The sequence below is a fragment of the Leptopilina boulardi genome, unplaced genomic scaffold, assembly GCF_019393585.1.
Source record: "Leptopilina boulardi isolate dan_hultmark-lab unplaced genomic scaffold, ZJU_Lbou_2.1 LbouV2_260, whole genome shotgun sequence".
NCBI classification, from domain to species: domain Eukaryota; kingdom Metazoa; phylum Arthropoda; class Insecta; order Hymenoptera; family Figitidae; genus Leptopilina; species Leptopilina boulardi.
Genome location: NW_026137819.1, coordinates 71,253 through 90,944, shown reverse-complemented (window position 1 = coordinate 90,944; position 19,692 = coordinate 71,253). Strand labels below are relative to the sequence as shown.

Here is a 19,692-nt window from a genome sequence, read left to right as displayed (position 1 = left end):
GTAATATAGAAAATTGTTTTTTGATGAAAAATTCTGCAAAAATCAATTAATTAAAATTTTTATTTTAAAGAATTTTAATTTTTATTTGATTAAAATAATATGAAAAAAAAATCGAAAAATTCGTACAATCCAAGGCCTGATGTATAAATAATTAGGAAAAATTAATTAGATGGCACCACAAATAAATACAAATTCTATATGTCAAATCCAAATCTATATATGTTTTTCATTATATATGATGGAAAAACAGACACAAAATTATTTACACACGTTTTTCCAAATTTCCAAATGAATTTTTAAATTTTATATTATATTAATCAACAAATAATCATGTCCACAGGAAAAAGAAAAAGTAAGCAAATAATATTTCAATTTTAATACTATTTTTCATTTCTAATTTTTAATTTTTTTTGTACTTTAAATTTCTTTTTTTTTCATTTTCTCTTTCCAAATTTTTTGAGGTTAAGATTTATTTCAGTAATTAATAATTAGTTAAATTGAATAAAAAAATAAAATTAATGAAATAAATAAAAAAAAAATTTTTTTTTTTTAAATTCATTTGAATAGAAATTTTTCTAAATATAAAAATTTATTAAAATCTTGCGCCTAAAATTATTTTTTAAAAAAAATTTTTCCAGCAAACGATCAAGTGTCACCAAATCAAAAACGAGTAAAATATTCCACCGAGGATTTAATTGATGAACTAAAAATACTCGAAAACGAAGAAATAAAAACAGGAATCATAAATTTTAACAGCAAAACAATTATTATGATTGACAATCAAGAAATTGATCTTCACAACATCAATTCTGATTTATCATCAAAATTAAATTTTATCCAATCATCTAATATTTCAACAACAATTGCCAACAATGATGAAATGAAAATTATTACTAATTCAAAAATTTTCCAACCACTCGAAAAACAATTAGAAAATGAAAATAGTCATTTATTAAATTTTCTTGGACAATCAATAACAACTGAACAACTTGGTAATAAATATCAAGCAATTCCTGAAAAATTTGTTATTTATCGTGAAAATGATTTTCGTTTACCTTGTAAAAATATTTCTGAATATAATCAAACAAATTTATTAATTATCATTTGTCCAACTGAATGTCAAGGTGGAAATATTTATTTTCCTCAAGTGAAAAAAAAATTTACACCACGAAAATCAGATAAAAAATTATTAAATTTCGTTCTATTTGGAATGAAGCAAGAATATAAAATTTCCAAAATTACTAAAGGATTACGCATTTTGATTGTGTATAAAATTTTTGAAAATTTTATCGATATTGGATTAGAGGATTTAACAATGATTGATAATGAAAATTTAAGAGAAATATTAAAAAATATTACTGAAAAAAATGTTTTAATTTCAATAGGAGAATGGAAAATAGTAAAAAAATTATGTGACGATATAAAAATTAATTATAAAGAAGTTTATTCAGATGATGATTGTCCAAAAATTGTTTACGATGAATTTGAAGACAATGAATATGAATATTATTTTTTGGGATGGCGTGATTCTGATGTTGATTTTGGAAATTTAATTGAAAATAAAATTGGTTATAATGTGGAAAAATTTATACATATATCAACGCCGAAACAAATATTTAAACCAGTTGTTAGATATTATTATCCTGGTTTTGGACCAAAGGAAACTTATTATGATATTGATTATTATCCATTTATATTAATTAATCCTTATAAAGATGTAGAACAAGAAATTGATAATTATGAAAATAGACAGTCAGATGATGAGGAATTAAATGCTGAAGTTTGGAGAATTAATAAATATTTCTCGACAATTCCGTTTTAAAGCAAAAAAAAAAAAAAAAATCGACGCATTAAAAATAATTATTATTTTGTAAATTTTTCCACATAAATTTGAAATTAATTTTTAAATTTGTCACTTTGTTCAAAAAACGAACAAACATTTTACGATTGTTATAAAGAACTATGTTTTTAAAGTTTAGACATAAGTGCCATATTATTTAACAATTTATTATTATAAAATTAAATGATTATTATTATTATTATTAGAAATTACTATTTATCACAAATATTTGTTACTATAATTTATTATTATTTTATTTAATAAGCATTATTACGACTTATTATTTCTAATTATTATTTGTTATTATAATTTATCATTATCATAAATAATAATTATAATAATAAAAAAAATGAAAATAATAAAAATAATAATAAAAATAATAATAAAAACAATATAATAACAATGATAATAAATATAGTAATAATAATAATTATTATTATTATAAAAACATTTGTACAATCGAAATAAAGATTTTATAATGATTTAAAAAATGAAAATGTATAAAAAAATGTATTGTTTTTTTAATAGAGAAATATGGTTTACATCTTTCTAAAAATAAGGACTCAAAAATTCAATAAAAAAATATTTTTATTAACATTTTTTTTTGTTTTCAATTTTTATCAAAAATCTGAATTGTAAATCTAGGAAAATTCAATAATTTTTAAAACAGGAGATCTAAAATTATTTGATAAATTATTTTCAATTCTGTATTTAATTATTTTCTAAAATTTACTAAAATGTTTTGAAATCCAATTATATACCAAAATTAAAATTTAAAAAAAATTTAATTATTTTTTAAAATTCCAATTGCAATTCAATTATTTTCAAAAATTTCAATTCATAATCAAGTAAAACTCAATTATTTTCCTAAATTTTAATTCAAAATCAACAAAAATTCAATTATTTTAAAAAATTTTAATTTAAAATCAACTAAAGTTCAATTATTTTTCAAAATTTTAATTCAAAATCAACGAAAATTCAATTATTTTATCTACATTCTAATTCAAAATCAACAAAAATTCAATTTTTTTCTAAAATTTCAACTGTAACTTGTTCAAAAGCAATTATATTCTAAAATTTAAATTCAATATTAACAAAAATTCCAATTGAAATTCAATTATTTTCCTAAATTTTAATTCAAAAGCAACTAAAATTCAATTATTTTTCAAAATTTTAATTCAAAATCAACTAAAGTTCAATTATTTTTCTACATTTTAATTCAAAATCAACAAAAATTCAATTATTTTCTAAAATTTCAACTGTAACTTGTTCAAAAGCAATTATTTTCTAAAATTTAAATTGAAAATCAACAAAAATTCCAATATTCAAATTAACAAAAATCTTTTGAAATTCAATTATTTAAAAAAGAAATTTTTATTTAAAAATCTGTAAAACTTGATTATGTATTGCCTGAATTTTTTTTGACCATCAAAATTAAAAACTATGACAAAATTTTAAATTCAAATAATTTGCTTAAATTAGACTTGAAAAAATTATAAAAATGAATTTTTAAGAATTTTTTTTTTAGAAATTTGTTCTACTTAAATAAAATTTTGAAAATTTGTCTTACAATTAGTTCGATTCTGAAATATTCGAAATAAATTTTCTTGATAATATTCATTATAGAATTATGTACTCATTACAGAATTAGTAAAATGAATTTAATATCTTATAACATTAGTTATTTAAATTAAAATATTTATTAACCAATTAAATATTTTGTTAAAATAAAAAAACTCGACTTTTTTCGGAATATAAATCGACTTTTTTTTTAGCCTTTAAGTCGATCCGAGACTTATGCAATATTTTACTTTATTTTTATTTCTCGATTAAATTTCGCGTAAAAAGTTTAAAAAATAATATTTTATTAGTAATTTATTAGTTGTTTTTAATGATTAGCATATATAACAGATATTTATAAATAACTATATTTATATATTTAATAACTTTTTTCTTGTTTATTTATATATTGTATAAATATGTCTCACATATTTTTTTCAATAGGAATAAAAATTAATGAGTTACTTTCGAGAAATAATTAATTATGTTATTTAGAATAAATAATTTATTTTATCAGAATAAATGAAAATAAATGAGTTACTCTCCAGAAATAATTTTTTGTGTTTTTAGAATCTATACATTGAACTCGTTTTCTTTTATTATTATCTTGTTATGCTAAAAATGGCATTAAAAACCATTAAATGTGTTCTTTGTTATTTTGATAAAAGTTCACGATTTTTATTTCTTTTTCTTAAATTTTTTCTTTTCTTTTCTTATAGTGTAAACAAACACTCCCTATATATATTTGCGTCTTTTTCGTTGTTAATAATAACAGAGTCTGTTCGCGTTCCTTCAAACAAACAAATAATAATAATCAATCAGTACTTTATAATACTGAAAGGTAATTAATTTTTTTTTTCATCATTATTTCAAAGTTGAAATTGCTCTAATTTGGTTATTGAAGATCATTTATTTTTATTGATGATTTTTTCATTGATTTATAACTAAAATTTAAATTAAAAAATTAAAATTATTATTTTTAGATGTCTACATTTTTTTATTTCATTTTTTTTATTTTATTTTTTTTCCTGTGAATATTAATTCGTAGGGGGATGAAGAAAAATTTAGATTTAAATTTGAATCGAATAAAAGTCAATTAAATAGCAAAATTTAAAAATTTGAACATATTGAAATTTGAATAAATTTAATTGTGTTAAAAAAAATTCTTTCTAAAGTAATAAATTATTTTTCATCATTTTTGAGATTAAATCAATATTTTTACATTGTAAATTTAATTACTTTTTTAAATATTACATTTCAGGATTGAAAGTTAATTACAAAAAAAAACATGGATCGAATCTCTTTAATTTTGTTAGTGGTAATGACGATTTTTATCGTCGGGGGATTGTCAGCAGTATGTGACATTAATTGTTGGCTAAATAATTGGATGTCTCGCGATGCATTTTGTGGTGATAAACCAAAATATTCTTATCCTGGACCCATACACGGCAGATGTTACTGTTGTGGTCAAATATAAAAAAAAAAGTTTTCTATCAATCAATAATTAAATACTGTATATAATTATAAAATAAAAATTCTTTTTTTTTAAATAAAATTCTAATAATTTATATACAAATTACACAAAGAAATATTTTATTTGAGGCTCAAGAATTTTCCATATAAAATATTTAATTAAAATATTAATTTTAAAGTATTTTATTAGAATTTATTTATTTTTTAGACGAATTTTCAATTTTCGAATTTAAATTTGACAGAATTTCCTTTTAATACAAATTTTTACTTAAAATTTTTAGCTGCCGAATTTTTGCCAGAATTTTTATTTGAGTCATTTTCTTTACATAAGAATTTTTTATTTAACAAAATTTTAATTTAATCGAATTTTAATTTAACAGAATTCTCATTCAATCGAATTTTATGTGATTCAAATTTTTAAATTGACAGAAATTTTAATTCACCGAATTTTAAATTTGTCCGAATTTTTAATTGATAGAATTTTTCAAGACGCCGAATTTTCATTTTGTCCGAAATTACAATTGACCGAACAAAAAATCAGAATGATTTCGGTGCAATTTTTGAAAATTGACCAATTAGTATTGATTTTTTAAAATTTTATTTATTATTCATCATTAATATTAAACAAACCTTGTTTTTTTCAAGAAGCCGAATTTTCACTTTGTCCGAAATTACAATTGACCAAACAATCAGACAGAATGATTTCTGCGCAATTTTTGAAAATTGACGTATTGTTTGTTATTCATCATTAATATTAAACAAACCTTGTTAAAAAAAAATATTATCATTCATTATGATAGATTGCTTTGTTTTTCTACTCTCGCAGTTTTAATTTTAAATAGTTTTTTAAAGGAATAATATGATTATTATTTCAATTAAATTCAATGTCGACTTTTAAATAAATTTCCCTTCATTTATAATAATCAGAGAAATGTAAACAATTGCTTTCTATAAATTTGTATTTTTCCTTCCTTTTCTTTTAATAAAGAATTATAATCGCTTTCAATTCTGTTACAATTTTTCTCATTTCAACAAAAATTGACAATTTTCATTGTAAGTCAAATTATATTATTATTTCAAACATATTATTGTTATTATAATATTTTTTAAGAAATTTCTCTTGTAAATTATTATTTCTATTATTATGGTATTATTATTATTATTTTCAAATTAAAATTTTATTACTGAAAAAATTAATGTATTAAATTAAAATATTCTTTCGTATTAAAATATTAAATAAATTTCTTTTTAATTCCATCTATTTTTAGAGAAAAAAAAATGAAAGGCGCCTATTTTATTGTTTTATTTGTCATGATGATTTTCATCGCAAAAGGAATATCGTCACCCATACAACTTGGATGTGATGTTAATTGTTGGTTAAATGATTGGCAAGCTCGTGATTATTTTTGTGGAAATGGACCAAAATATTCGTATAATGGACCATTACATGGAACTTGTTATTGTTGCAACGTACAACTCACGGGATAATGAATATTAAATTATCAATCATCATTAATTTGGATATTTTTCTTTTTTCAATGTCTATATTGTTGTTTTTAATTCAATCACGATTTGCAAAATAATTAAAAGATAAAATTTAATTAATAATTTGAAAAAATAAATAAAATTTTAAAATAAATATGAAATATCTTCGAAATTATCTTTTAATAGACTTCTCTTCCCTTTTTTTCTTTTTATTATTATTATTATTATTATTATTATTATTATTATTATTATTATTATTATTATTATTATTAAGTGGAGTGGGCAAAATGTTGCTCCCCTATATATTGTGATTTTTATCAATCATCGTCAGAGTGTAGCGAAAATTTGCAACAAACACAATTGAGTATAGAAAAAAAAATTTTATCATACTTTTAATGAGAAACTTTCGTAAGTAAATAGCGAAATCTCTTTTTAATTTGTAATTATTTATAAAAAAAATATATTTTATTCATTTCAATTTCAGGGTTTTTAAAAAATTTTCATTATAATTTTCCCTGACATTTTCCTGACTTCCAGAGACAATATTTTTTTTCTCTGATATTTTCGAATTTTATTATTATTTTTTTTTTTTTTATCAAATATGAATTCTATTTTTAAAAGAATTGCAATAAATGAAAATTCAATCAAATTAAAAAAATTAAATTATTTTTAAAACTTTCAATGAAATTTTAAGAAATTTCAATTACTTTTTAAGAATTGAAATTAAATTTCAATTATTTTAATTCAATATTTTGAAAAATTCAATTATTTTAAAAAATATAATTATAAAATTAAAAATTTCAAATTACAATTACTTTTGATTTAAAAATCTTTAGAAAAATTTCACAAATCGAAAATTTAATTTTTTTAAAACATTTTTCAATTTAAAATTCTCTAAACTTCTCTATAATTCAATTATTTCTAAAAATTGTATTTAAAATTCTTCGCCAAATTCCAAAAAAAAACTCGAACTCTTCCAAAGTCAATTAGTAATTGAATAATTAATTGAATGTAAATTCAATTGAAAATTTTTTTCCCCAAATTTTTATCTATATAATAATTCTTTGTTTAATTAATTATTTCAATAATTTTAATTTCAATTTTTCAAAAATTCAATTATTTAAATAATTTTTTAATTCTGTTTATATTTACAACAAAATTTATAATTTTTGAAATCTCAAAAAATGCAATTATTTCTAAAAATTTTAACTGTAACTCCATAAAAATTTAATTAAATTTATTATTTCAGTTGAAAATTCTCTAAAATTCAATTATTATCTGAAATTTGTAAATCTCCTGAAATTCAATTATTTCTCAAAATTTTAAATCAAATTCTTTCAAATTCAATTATTTTACAAATTTTCATTAAAAATTAATTTTTTTTCAATAATATTTTTTAATCAAATTCTTTGAAAATTTAATTAATTAAAACATTTTCCAAAATTCTGAATTAGAATAATGTGCATAAATCAGATTTGAATTTTCTTTTTTTTTTTTTTTTTTAAATGTAACTTTAAATTATTTTTCAAAAATTTATTCTGAAACTGAATTGAAATCTTGGAAATTTGTCTCAGTTTAATTCGGTGTTAAAAAAAAAAAATATTCTTGAAAATATTTCTGTGAAACATTTTTATTAAGAAATTAAAAAATTTTTTTTTTTAAATTTCTAATAACAAATTGTTGTAAGGATTATTAAATAAAACACTTAATCAACATTATGTAAGTTTATTGGTCGACTTCTTATTTTCGTGGTTCGCGTAAGACTGATCCTCAATCAGTCTCGTACATTTTCGCCAATTATAATCGGACACCTTCGTCATTAATCGTCATACATATACATTCTTACAAACTCGTCCATCCTGACTATTATGTTCGGCGCGAACTAGTCATTACTTTTATAATATTTTTATTATCTTACCATAAAATGTTCACAATACGCGTTACAAATCATATTTACGAAGTCGGTATGCCAAGGTCTCATATTACACGATTCCCAGGTTCCTGAATACGGTTTTTGTGTAAGTTGAAAGTTCTCTACATCTTCTAAAACATATCTATCGTTACGTAATATTTTTTTAACTTCATATGGACCTTTGAACCGTGGTATGAGCTTTTTTGGAGCCCCAGGAGTCGTGTCATAATTTCTTACCATGACATAGTCGCCGGATTGATACTTGCGCGGTTTCCTATGTTTCTTATCGTAATACTCTTTATTATAATTTTGTGATTTACTAATTTTCTCACTCGCTTCCAATCTCATCTCGTCAAGGTCACGAGAGTCATCACTATGCACAGCTTGCTTCAACAATTCCGCAACAGGGTCTAACACTTTACCTTTCTGCTCAATCCCGAATAATAATTTACTGGGGCTTATGCCCGTTGTACTATGTGCGGTATTGTTGAGTGCAAACTCGGCATCAGACAGCATTTTGTACCAGAGCTTACCGGTAACGGGTTCGGAAAGCTTTGCTAGCATTGGACTCAAGACTCGGTTCGTTCTCTCGACTTGCCCATTCGCTTTGGGTGACGCAGTTGCTATAAGAATGTGATTAACACCATTTTCCTCTAAGAAAGTTTTAAACTCTAGAGACGTAAAGCACGTACCGCGGTCGGATACTATATTTCGAGGTCTACTATAGTGCAAGAAGTAATCGTTGAGACAATTTATTGCTTCTTTGCTTTCCGTAGTTTTTACCGCATATAATTTTATAAATTTGGTAAATCCGTCTATTATTAAAAACACGTGTTGTTTACATGAGATACGCTTATCGAGGGGACCAAGGTGGTCAATATGTATTGTTTGAAACGGCAGAGTACCTTTCGGAATAGAATTAAGTTGACCCTCTCCCTTCCCGGTTGAAGGAGAGAACGCTATACACTTTAAACAATTCGCTACGTACAACTTTGCTTTCTCGCGCATTGATGGGAACCAGTAATTTTTTAAGATAGAACTAACAGTTTTTTCAGGGCCAAAATGGCCTAAGTCGTCGTGATATTTACGTAAAACGTGGTTCTCCATTTTTTCAGGCACATAAAATAGGATACCGTTATCGCGTTTTCTATATACTAAGCCATTTCGCATCTCGTATAACTTATCCTGCTCATTCTCGAGATTTCTTCGCAATTCCACTATTTTAGAATCAAGATTCTGACTGACTATTAGATTGTTCTCAAATGAGTTATCTTCCACGATCAAAACATTTGCGGAACGACTAAATGCATCGGCATGCTTCATTTTTTCTCCCGCTCTATGTTCGAATGACTTATCAAAATTTTCCATTTCAAGAGACCAACGCGAAATGCGCGGATTAATATCTTTTTTATCTAATGTCAATTTGAGCGCATTACAGTCAGTGACAATCTTAAATCTTATTCCCTGAAGATAAATTCTAAATCGTCTCAAAGCATATATCACGGCCAGAGCCTCCAATTCGAAACTATGATACTTGCTTTCGGTTTCTGTTGTTCGCTTTGAGAAGTAGAACACTGGATGAAATAGCCCGTCTGATTTTTTCTGTAACAGCACCGCGCCGAATCCGAGTTTGCTGGCGTCACAGTGGAGCTCAGTCTCGTCGTGTGGACTATAGATACTTAAGACCGGAAAGTTTATCAATTTTTCTTTAAGTGTCTCGAATGACTTAAGTTCGTCTGTACCGAATCTAAACAAAACATTTTTTTTCAGAAGGTCATGAAGAGGTTTAGCGAGTACGGAAAATCCCTGAATGAATTTTCGAAAATACGAGCAAAATCCGAGGAAACTTTGAATTTCTCGTATATTCTTCGGAATAGGAAAATTAGTTACAGCTTCTATCCCGCGATTTGTTGGACTAATACCCTGGGCAGAGACATTGTAACCTAAGTATTCGATCTTTGTTTGCAAAAATTTACATTTGTCGGGTCGCAACTCCAACTTATTTTTTACCATTAGTGCAAATACGCGCTTCACTATTTCGAGATGATGTTCCAGCGTTTCCGAAATTATCAAAATGTCATCCAGATAAATAGCTACTTCCCCCTTTCTAATCAATTCTTCGAAAATTTTGTTTATAAATCTTTGAAACCCAGCTGGAGCGGTTTTTAAACCATAAGGGACTTTTAAATACTCGTACTGGCCAATGGGAGTAACGATTGAAGTATATTTGACTGAATCTGCTGCCATATCCATATTGTGAAAACCGTCTTTCAAATCGAGTAGTGTAAAATAATTTTTCCCCCTTAATTTATCCAACAGGTCTTCAATTAAGGGGAGGGGATAATTATCTCTCAAAGTTACTTTATTTATTTTACGGTAATCTGCACATAGTCTATATTCTGAATTTTTTTTCTTTGTCATGACTACTGGCGCGGCATAATCCGAGTTACTTTCCCTAAGAATGCGACGTTTGCGTAAGTTATCGATAATTTTCACCAAGTGCTCTTTCTCCTCAAAGGACAATCGACGCGGCGCAAAATAGATCGGGCGGTCATCTGTCAGGCGCAATCCGAGCTCAAACCTGACGTCGGGAAACTCTGGTCGCTCACAATTTATATATTCTGTCAAAAATATTCTCCTCAATTCACATTGCGTTAGTTCATCAATTTCCGGATTAATTTCAAGAAAATCAATTATATTCTTCCGAGTTATATCTATATTAAAAATTTCTCTAATCGCTTTCGCCTCAATTTTTGACATTGCTTTCAAACCCAAGTTAAACACGCGCAGGGCATCGCGACCCAAAACAACAGAAGATAACATAGTGTGATCTGAAACGACTAACAATTTCAACTCGTGACCAACGCCATCTAAAGTCACTCTCGCGCTCGTCACGCCCACAAAATTTAAAGCACTATTATTTACACCATAATAATCATTACCTTCATATGTAGAAATACTTTCCCTGGGAACGAGGTGCTCCTTGATGAAACTAATTGGGCTTCCAGTATCCAGAAGAGTATCAAAAAATCGTGGTACATTTGCGTATGAGTCGAATTCGTAGGATGCAGTTTTAAAAACTTCGGAATCAAGAGGATTTTTGTTGGAGACGTCTGCAGACGACTGCTGCTCCTCCTGCCCCGACGCCACGTTGCTCACCTGCTGCTTCTCCTCATTTGTGTATTTCTTTTTGGGACAGTCCTTCCACTGATGCCCCACGTCGAAACACTTGAAGCAGCCGCCCTTTGGTCGGGTAGGTTGTCTGCATTCGGATGCAAGATGTCCATATCTGCTGCAGTTGAAACATCTAAGTTGGGTATTTCTCTTAATTATCTTAGAATCTTTCGACTCGCTTTCGGGATTTGATGTCGTTGCTGAAGTATTTTTTCTTTGATCGAAAATACTCTTACAGTCGTCCTTTAGTGTGATCCTCTCAAAAGCTTGTAATAAGTTATTTTTTTCTTTAAAACATTGGATACGGGCTTGATTTCTTAACGTTACTTCCGGTATCCCGTCAATGAGGTAATCAATATGGTCGGTTTCATCGATAGGCACAGAATTTGCTAATATTAGTTTATCGTGGAAGTAGTCACTAAATGACTCAGAAGATTTCCAAGTGCGATTTTCGAACTTCTTCCTCAAAGTCACTCTATCCTGGTGGTGATCAAACATAACTGTCAGTTCCCTAAGTAGATCGTCCACCGTCATCCTAATGAACTCCGGTTTAGAGTGGAACCATCTCAAGGCTTTACCTTTGAGTTTTGCTCCCATTAATAATTGCCCATGGTCGTCATCTAATTTATATGTGCTGCGTATTAACTGAAACTGCTCTTTCCACCTTCGTAGATCTGCGCCCGTGCCTTCAAAATCACTAAGCAAATCCTTAAGTGCGTTGATATTTGTCTGTCGAGTAGGTTGCTGAATTTCGGAATGACTCGGCGTGCGACGCAAAATCTCCACTTCCCTTCGTGCAAGTTCGAGTTCCCTCGCCATCAAGTCTCGTTCACGAAGCAAAAACTCGATCTCTCTCTCGTCAAATCGTCTTGTCTCGTTCACTCGATGATTGTTGGTGCCAGGAGCGTCTTGAGTATTCGAAGTTTCCCCGTTTTCACGGCCTTCAGTTTCTGAATACTCATTACTGGACGACTGAATTTTAATTGCTTCTTCCATCCAAGCATCCGACGGATCAACCTCTTGCAAGCGTCTGATGATTTCGGCCTTACTGCCATAACCTACCACTCCCCGCAATTTGGAGACTTCTTTAAGGGTCAACACTGTGAACTTGGTTGGGTCCATATTATCACACATTTTGCTTGCCAGAATTTCCAAAGGGGTTCACAAATTTTTCTTCCGCTTCCAAAGAAGTTATTAATCTCTCAGAAGATGATGATTATCAGAAGTTCAACACACAGAAATTACAGATTAATTCTCAGAAGTTAATCTGAACACTTCACTTCATCAGTATGGTGTTCTTCGTCTCACACAAGAGGACACATATATTCAACTTAAGTCGGAACCGCGCAATCACCAAAATTTTATTGCTTCACATGTATCTTCGCGAACCACAGCGACACTTAGCGTTCTTCTTACGAGTTATTACACGGCACCTTTGGAATCGCCATATTGCCACTTTCTGAAAGCGTCACTTCACATTTGAGCACATTAAGTTTTAATGACCACTACACATAATTGGGCCCTTTTTCATAGCTCACTGATGTCAACGAATTTTTCCCGAACAAATGATTTCACTTATATTCCACACAAAAGCGTAGTTCATTCAGGATCGTCGATTTTTCGATCGACCGCGTGGCGACTTGCGATCATCTGGTTTTTGCCGCTAAGATAAATCGATAAAATCGTCAAGGACGGTAAAACAATTAAAAAATAAATTTGCAATTCATTTGGGCGGATAATGAGTCAATCCCACTTCTGAATTGTAAGGATTATTAAATAAAACACTTAATCAACATTATGTAAGTTTATTGGTCGACTTCTTATTTTCGTGGTTCGCGTAAGACTGATCCTCAATCAGTCTCGTACATTTTCGCCAATTATAATCGGACACCTTCGTCATTAATCGTCATACATATACATTCTTACATTGTTAATAATAATAAAATATTTATCCAATTATTAAATTTATGGAAAACAAAAAAATTGAGTTTTTAGATTTTTCTTTTTCTAAAATAAATTTTTTTTTGTTTCAAAAGTCGATCCAAGGTCGACAATTATAAAAATATAAGACAATAATTTTTAGAAGCAAAAGTTTGAATTGAAAATTTCAAAAATTATAATTTTAGTAGCATTTTTAGAAATTTGATATTTTTTCCAGTACTTTTTATAAAATTCTCTGAATTTTCCCTAACTTTTCCATGATTTCCCTGAATTTATTAGAATTAAAAATTTTTTCATATTTTTTTCAGTTTTAATAGTCAAAAACAAAAATTTCTAACAATAATTAAGTTTTACTTTCATAACTTGTGGCAACCTTAAATTTCAATACATTATTTCTAATAAATTATAAGTTATTAGAAAATTTAATTTTATATTCGCATAAAATATATCAGATAAAAAATTGATAACCAGAGTCAAAAAATTTGAGAATATTTGAAAAAAAGAACATTTTTTTTTCAAAGCAATATAGGAAATAAAAAATATAACAAATATTATTTTCAGATTTCAAATAAGACGGAAAAAAATGAATCGTACCTGTTTAATTATATTCCTCGTTGCAATTTTCTCCTTATGTGGGATGTCAATTCCTCAGAATCTAGGATGTAATTCCAATTGTTGGCTCAATGATTGGAGAGCACGTGATAATATTTGTGGTAATAAACAAAAATATTCGTACGATGGTCCCATACATGGTAGATGTTACTGTTGTTCATTAGGTCTTGCTTAATTAAATTTAAAAAAAACTAATTAATCACAATAAATTAATTATATGGAATATGTATAAACAAAAAAAAATTTTTTTTTTCATTCCATTAATGCGATTTGATAAAAAAATATATATATGTATACATGTCCTCGATATTGAATTAAGAGATAAATTAAATTTTTTTCATAAATAATCAAAGAAAAATGTTTTACAGTAAATAAAAAATATATCTTTGAATGTGTCTTTAATTAGATATAACCTTTGCCCTTAATATTAATTTTTTTAAAAAAAAGTTCAATTATCTCTGTATATATAAGAATTTTTTTTAAAAACAAAATCATAAAAGATATAATAGTCTTCTTTTTCACTTTAAAATTTCATGACAAACTACTTTTGTAAGTTAATTTTTGTATGTCTATTTTACTTAAATTAATATAATTTTTTTATTTTACATAATTTCTCAAAACTAATTTTTCAATTTATTTGATTTTTGTTTTTTTTTTCTTCAAAATTTGATGCGAATAAGAATATAAAAACCGTTTTTCAAAATGATAAGTAATTTACCTAAATTTTTTGTGTTATTTTCAAAGATTTACAATTTAGATTTTTGTAAACAAGGTTTTTTTTTGATTAAAATTTTTTAATAATTTCTGTTTGCTAAAGATTTTTATTAGAAAATATAGACGTAAATAGAATTTCAAAATTTTTTTAATTGAAAAATATTTTAAATAATTCAATTTTTTGAGAATATTATGAAAATTATAAAAAAATTAATTTTATAAGAATTAAAATTAAAATTTTAAATTAAATTTCAAAAAAAAATTTCTTGAATTTTAGACAATAGTAAAATTAAACTTTACTGAATTGAAACAATTGAAAAAAATTTCTCAAATAATAATTTTAGTACAAATTTTTTAAAATTAATTGAATTTTAAGAGATTTTGTTAAATTTTAAATAATTTAATTAAACTTTACATAATTCCAAATATCAAATAAATATTTACTTGAATCAAATAATTTTTTTTTAATTTAAATTAAATTAATTGTATTTCGAATCAATAATAATTTCTGTATTTGAAACAAATATCATTTAATTTGCCTCAAATAATAATTATTTGATACAAATAAATATTTATTGAATACAAATAAATATTTAATTATTTATTTTTAATATTTATTATAATTAAATTTACTTTTTATTTTAATTCATATTTTCAGATTTCAAATTCCTATAAACAATGAATTATTACTGTTTAATTATTTTCATTGTTCTGACGATTTTTACAATTAAAATAATGTCATATCCAAGTTTCTGTGATATTAGTCGCAATTGTTGGCGTAACAATCAACAAGCAAGAGATTCTACCTGTCTTAATGATCCAGGAAAATATTCCTATCCCCTACCGTTTAATGAGGGCATTTGTTATTGTTGTCCATTAATTCCCACATACCTCAATTTATATAAATTATAACGTCGTATATATGATTGAAAAAATAGAAAAAAAAAAAAAATGACAAAACAAAATATATTTAAGGGGGTAGTCTGGTGTTTAGGCCTTTTTTTTGGGAGCTTATTTCAGAATTTATTTTTATTATAAAATAAAATAAAATCACACTAAACCTTTTTACATCGTTTTATTCTCCTTTTGAGGTGTTGAAAAAAATTATAATCGATTATTTTTTACTAGACATTGTTATTTATATTTAATATTAATGTTTATATCAAAAAAATGCTGGCGCAGGTGATTTACAAAAATCTGTTCGACCGATTGCTCCAATTTTTTTTTAGCTTATTTTACACAAATATGGCTGTGGCCCGTACTAGAATTACGCAATTTTAATGATAACTTTTTTTTATTTTTAACTTTTTGTCAATAAAAAAAGAGACAATTTTTGAATCTTTTTGCTTATATAGTCCGCTATTTTTTGTTATTTATTAACAAAAATGTTTTATTCTAGTACGGGACAGAGCCATGCTTGTGTAGAATAAGCTGTAAAAAAATTTGAGCAATCGGTCGGATAGATTTTTGTAAATCATCTGCGCCAGCATTTTTTTGTTATAAACATTAATATTAAATATAAATAACAAAATCTAGTAAAAAATAATCGATTATAATTTTTTTCAACACTTCGTGATTAGAATTAAAACGAAGTAAAAAGATTTGGTGTGATTATATTTTATTTTATAATAAAAAAAAAAAAAAACCTGAAATAAGCTCCCAAAAAGGCATCGAAACACCAGACTACCCCCTTAAAATTTGTTGATGATTATTATTTTACTCCGTTTTTAATTAACTTTGATTGAAAATTTTTTTTACGAGGCCTATTAAACGGTTATTATATTTGCTGTTTATTGAAAAATTTCTTAAATTATCAATTTTTTTTAATTGCTTGAAAAATTGTTAATTTAATAAATTTTCTTAATTGAATTTGAATATTTTCAAAAAGTAAATAAACACCAAATATAATAACCATTTAATAGGCCTCGTAAAAAATTTTTTCAATCAAAATATATTTTAGATAATTGATAAAAAAAACAAAAAAAAAAAAAAAAAATTAATCCTTTATTAAAAACGATGCTGAAGTAAATTCGTTATTTAACACGAAAAATTATAAAATCGTTTATCTAAAAAAATATATATATATTTTTTTTTATAATTTGTTGATTTTATTAATCAACAGTTTTTTTTTAATTAAACTACAAGAAATATTTTTCAGGCAAAAAATTAAAGAATTATTCATTATAAAAAATTATTTCTTTAAAAATCGTTTATTATAAACGTTATAATTTTCATCTAATTCTGTATAGTCTTCTTTTAAATTTGACTATTGTTAATATTTAGATCAACTTTTATTGAATTATGAAATAATTTGTCTTTCCATGTGAATATTAATTAACAATCATCATAAATTTGAATTTTTTTTTTTTGAATGTATTTTGTTGCTTAATTCCATTATGTACATAATTTTCAAAAAGAAGAGTATTTACAGCCTGATTAAAGATATGTAAATTTTTAAATATGCAATTCAAATGATAATTTGAAGAAAAAAAATAATTATATTTTAAAAGAAATAAGAAATATCTATGAATTAATTTTTAAATAGACTCCCCTTCTTTAGTTATTTTATTATTATTATTATTATTATTATTATTATTATTATTATTATTGTGAAGTGGGCAAAATTTTGCTATATATTGGAATTATTTTTATTAATTATCACTAGAGAGTAGCGGAATTTTGTACAACAATCACATATAATTGAATATAGAAAGAAGTTTTTCATACTCCAAAATTTTAAAAAGAAACTTTTTTGTAAGTAAATAGCAAAAATTTCTCTTAATTTAAATTATATATAATTATTTGCAAAAAAAAAAAAATTAATATTTCATTTCAATTTCTATATATTGTTTTTAGTATAATTTATAAGTTATTAGAAATTACAAATCTCCGAGATAACAATTTTGAGAATATGTTCAAAAAAGGAATTTTTTTTTCAAATAATAAGAAATAAAAAAACACAATATATTGTTTTCAGATTCCAAATAAGATAAGTAAAAAAAAAAAAAATAATGAATCGTACCTTTTTAATTATATTCATTGTTGTTGCAATTTTTTCTATTTATGGAATGTCAGCCCCTCAAGAAGATGATTGTACTTTTAATTGTTGGCTCAACGATTGGAAAGAACGTGATATGAGGTGTAATAATAATCCATTGAAATATTCGTATGGTATACCCAATAAAGGAATGTGTTACTGTTGTCCAACAAGTTATAAAAAATAAAACATTAATTTACCACACGATAGATAATAATAATTTATAAGAGAAAAATTTTATTAAATTTTTTTTTTTTTTTTTTTTTTTTAAATAATCAAATAAAAATATTCTACAGTAAATAAAATATATAACTTTGAATGTGTGTCTTTTAAATAGATATAACCTTTTTCCCAAAAAAAAAAAAAATAATTTTTCAATAAATATTCAAGTATAATGAAAAAAAAAAAAATTTATTTGATTCAAATAATTAGTTCAGGCCTTGGATCGACTTAAAGGCACAAAAAAAAGCCGTTTTAGTCGATTTATATTACGAAAAAGTCGAAAAAGTCGATTTTTTTTTTATTTTAACAAAAATATTTTACAAATTTTTAAATAAATTTTTTTTTTTTTGAAATTAATTGAACAAAAAATACAATAATTTGAAAAACATTTTTAAATGAAAAATAGTTTCAGATAGTTGAATTTTCAAAGAATATTATAAAACTAACTAAAAATAATTGAATTTCCTTAGAGTTATTATAATTGAAATTGTTAAATTTCAAAAAAAATTACGATGGAAAATTTTAGAAATAATTAAATTTTTGAAGCTTTTTAATTCAAAATTTTGGATAATAATTCAATTTTAGTTGATTTTGAATTAAAATTTTGGAAAATAATTGAATTTTCGTTGATTTTGAATTGAAATTTTAGAAAATAATTGAATTTTATTTGATTTTAAATTGAAAATTTGGAAAATAAATTATTTTAAGTTGATTTTGATTTGAAAATTTAAAAAAAAATTCAATTTTCTTAGATTTTGAATTGAAATTTTGGGAAATAATTGAATTTTAATTGAAATTTTGGGTAATAATTAAATTTTATTTGATTTTGGATTAAAATTTTTAAATATAATTGAATTTGAGTTGATTTTGAATTAAAATTTTTAAAAATAATTGAATTTTATTTGATTTTGAATTGATTTATTATTTTGAATTAAAATTTTTTTGGCAATTTTATTTGACATTTTTTGAAAATTATGAACAATTGTTAAATTTTATAAAAATTTTAATTAAATAATAATTTTGAAATAATTCAATTTTAAATGAAATTTTGTATAATAATTCAATTTTAATTGATTTTTGATTGAAAATTTTGATAATAATTAATTTTGAATTGAAATTTTTGTTGATTTGGAATTCAAACTTTGGAAAATAATTAAATTTTGAACAAGTTGCAGTTGAAATTTTAGAAAATAATTTAATTTTCTCTGATTTTGAATAAAATTTTGGAAAATAATTGAATTGCAGTTGATTTTGAATTGAAATTTTAGAAAATATTTTTTATTTTCGTTGATTTTGAATTAAAATTTTGGAAAATAATTGATATTTAGTTGATTTTGAATTGAAATTTTGGAAAATAATTGAACCTCACTTGGAATTTTAGAAATAATTGAATTTTTGTTGATTTGTAATTAAATTTTAGGAAAATAATTGAATTTCAATTAGAATTTTAGAAAGTAATTAATTTTCAATTGGAATTTTAGAAAATAATTCAATTTTATTTGATTTTAAATTGAAAATTTGGAAAATAATTGAAATTTAGTTTATTTTGATTTGAAAATTTTGAAAATAATTGAATTTTCTTTGATTTTGAATTGAAATTTTGGGAAATAATTGAATTTTAATTGAAATATTGGCTAATAATTTAATTTTAGTTGATTTTTGATTAAAAATTTTGATAATAATTAATTTTGAATTGAAATTTTAAATAATTATTTAATTTTT

The 19,692-nt window shown here is 24.2% G+C and overlaps 1 protein-coding gene and 1 long non-coding RNA gene across 2 annotated transcripts; both read left to right on the top strand.

Moving 5' to 3' along the window:
* Positions 1-202: 202 nt before the first annotated feature.
* Positions 203-2,437, top strand: LOC127281015 (uncharacterized). Its single transcript, XM_051304487.1, has 2 exons — positions 203-352; positions 639-2,437. The coding sequence occupies exons 1-2, from the start codon at positions 331-333 to the stop codon at positions 1,820-1,822; spliced, it is 1,206 nt and encodes a 401-aa protein (XP_051160444.1). The 5' UTR covers positions 203-330; the 3' UTR covers positions 1,823-2,437.
* A 14,945-nt stretch (positions 2,438-17,382) lies between these two features.
* On the top strand, positions 17,383-18,067 carry LOC127281016 (uncharacterized). Its single transcript, XR_007842919.1, has 2 exons — positions 17,383-17,465; positions 17,689-18,067. It is a non-coding gene; the product is annotated as an uncharacterized LOC127281016 (long non-coding RNA).
* Positions 18,068-19,692: the final 1,625 nt, after the last annotated feature.

Excerpts from the sequence above, each read along its gene's own strand:
- LOC127281015 (XM_051304487.1), top strand. The coding sequence starts at position 331 with ATGTCCACAGGAAAAAGAAAAA. Across the intron at positions 353-638 it reads GTCCACAGGAAAAAGAAAAA|CAAACGATCAAGTGTCACCA; the intron begins GTAAGCAAATAA and ends AAATTTTTCCAG.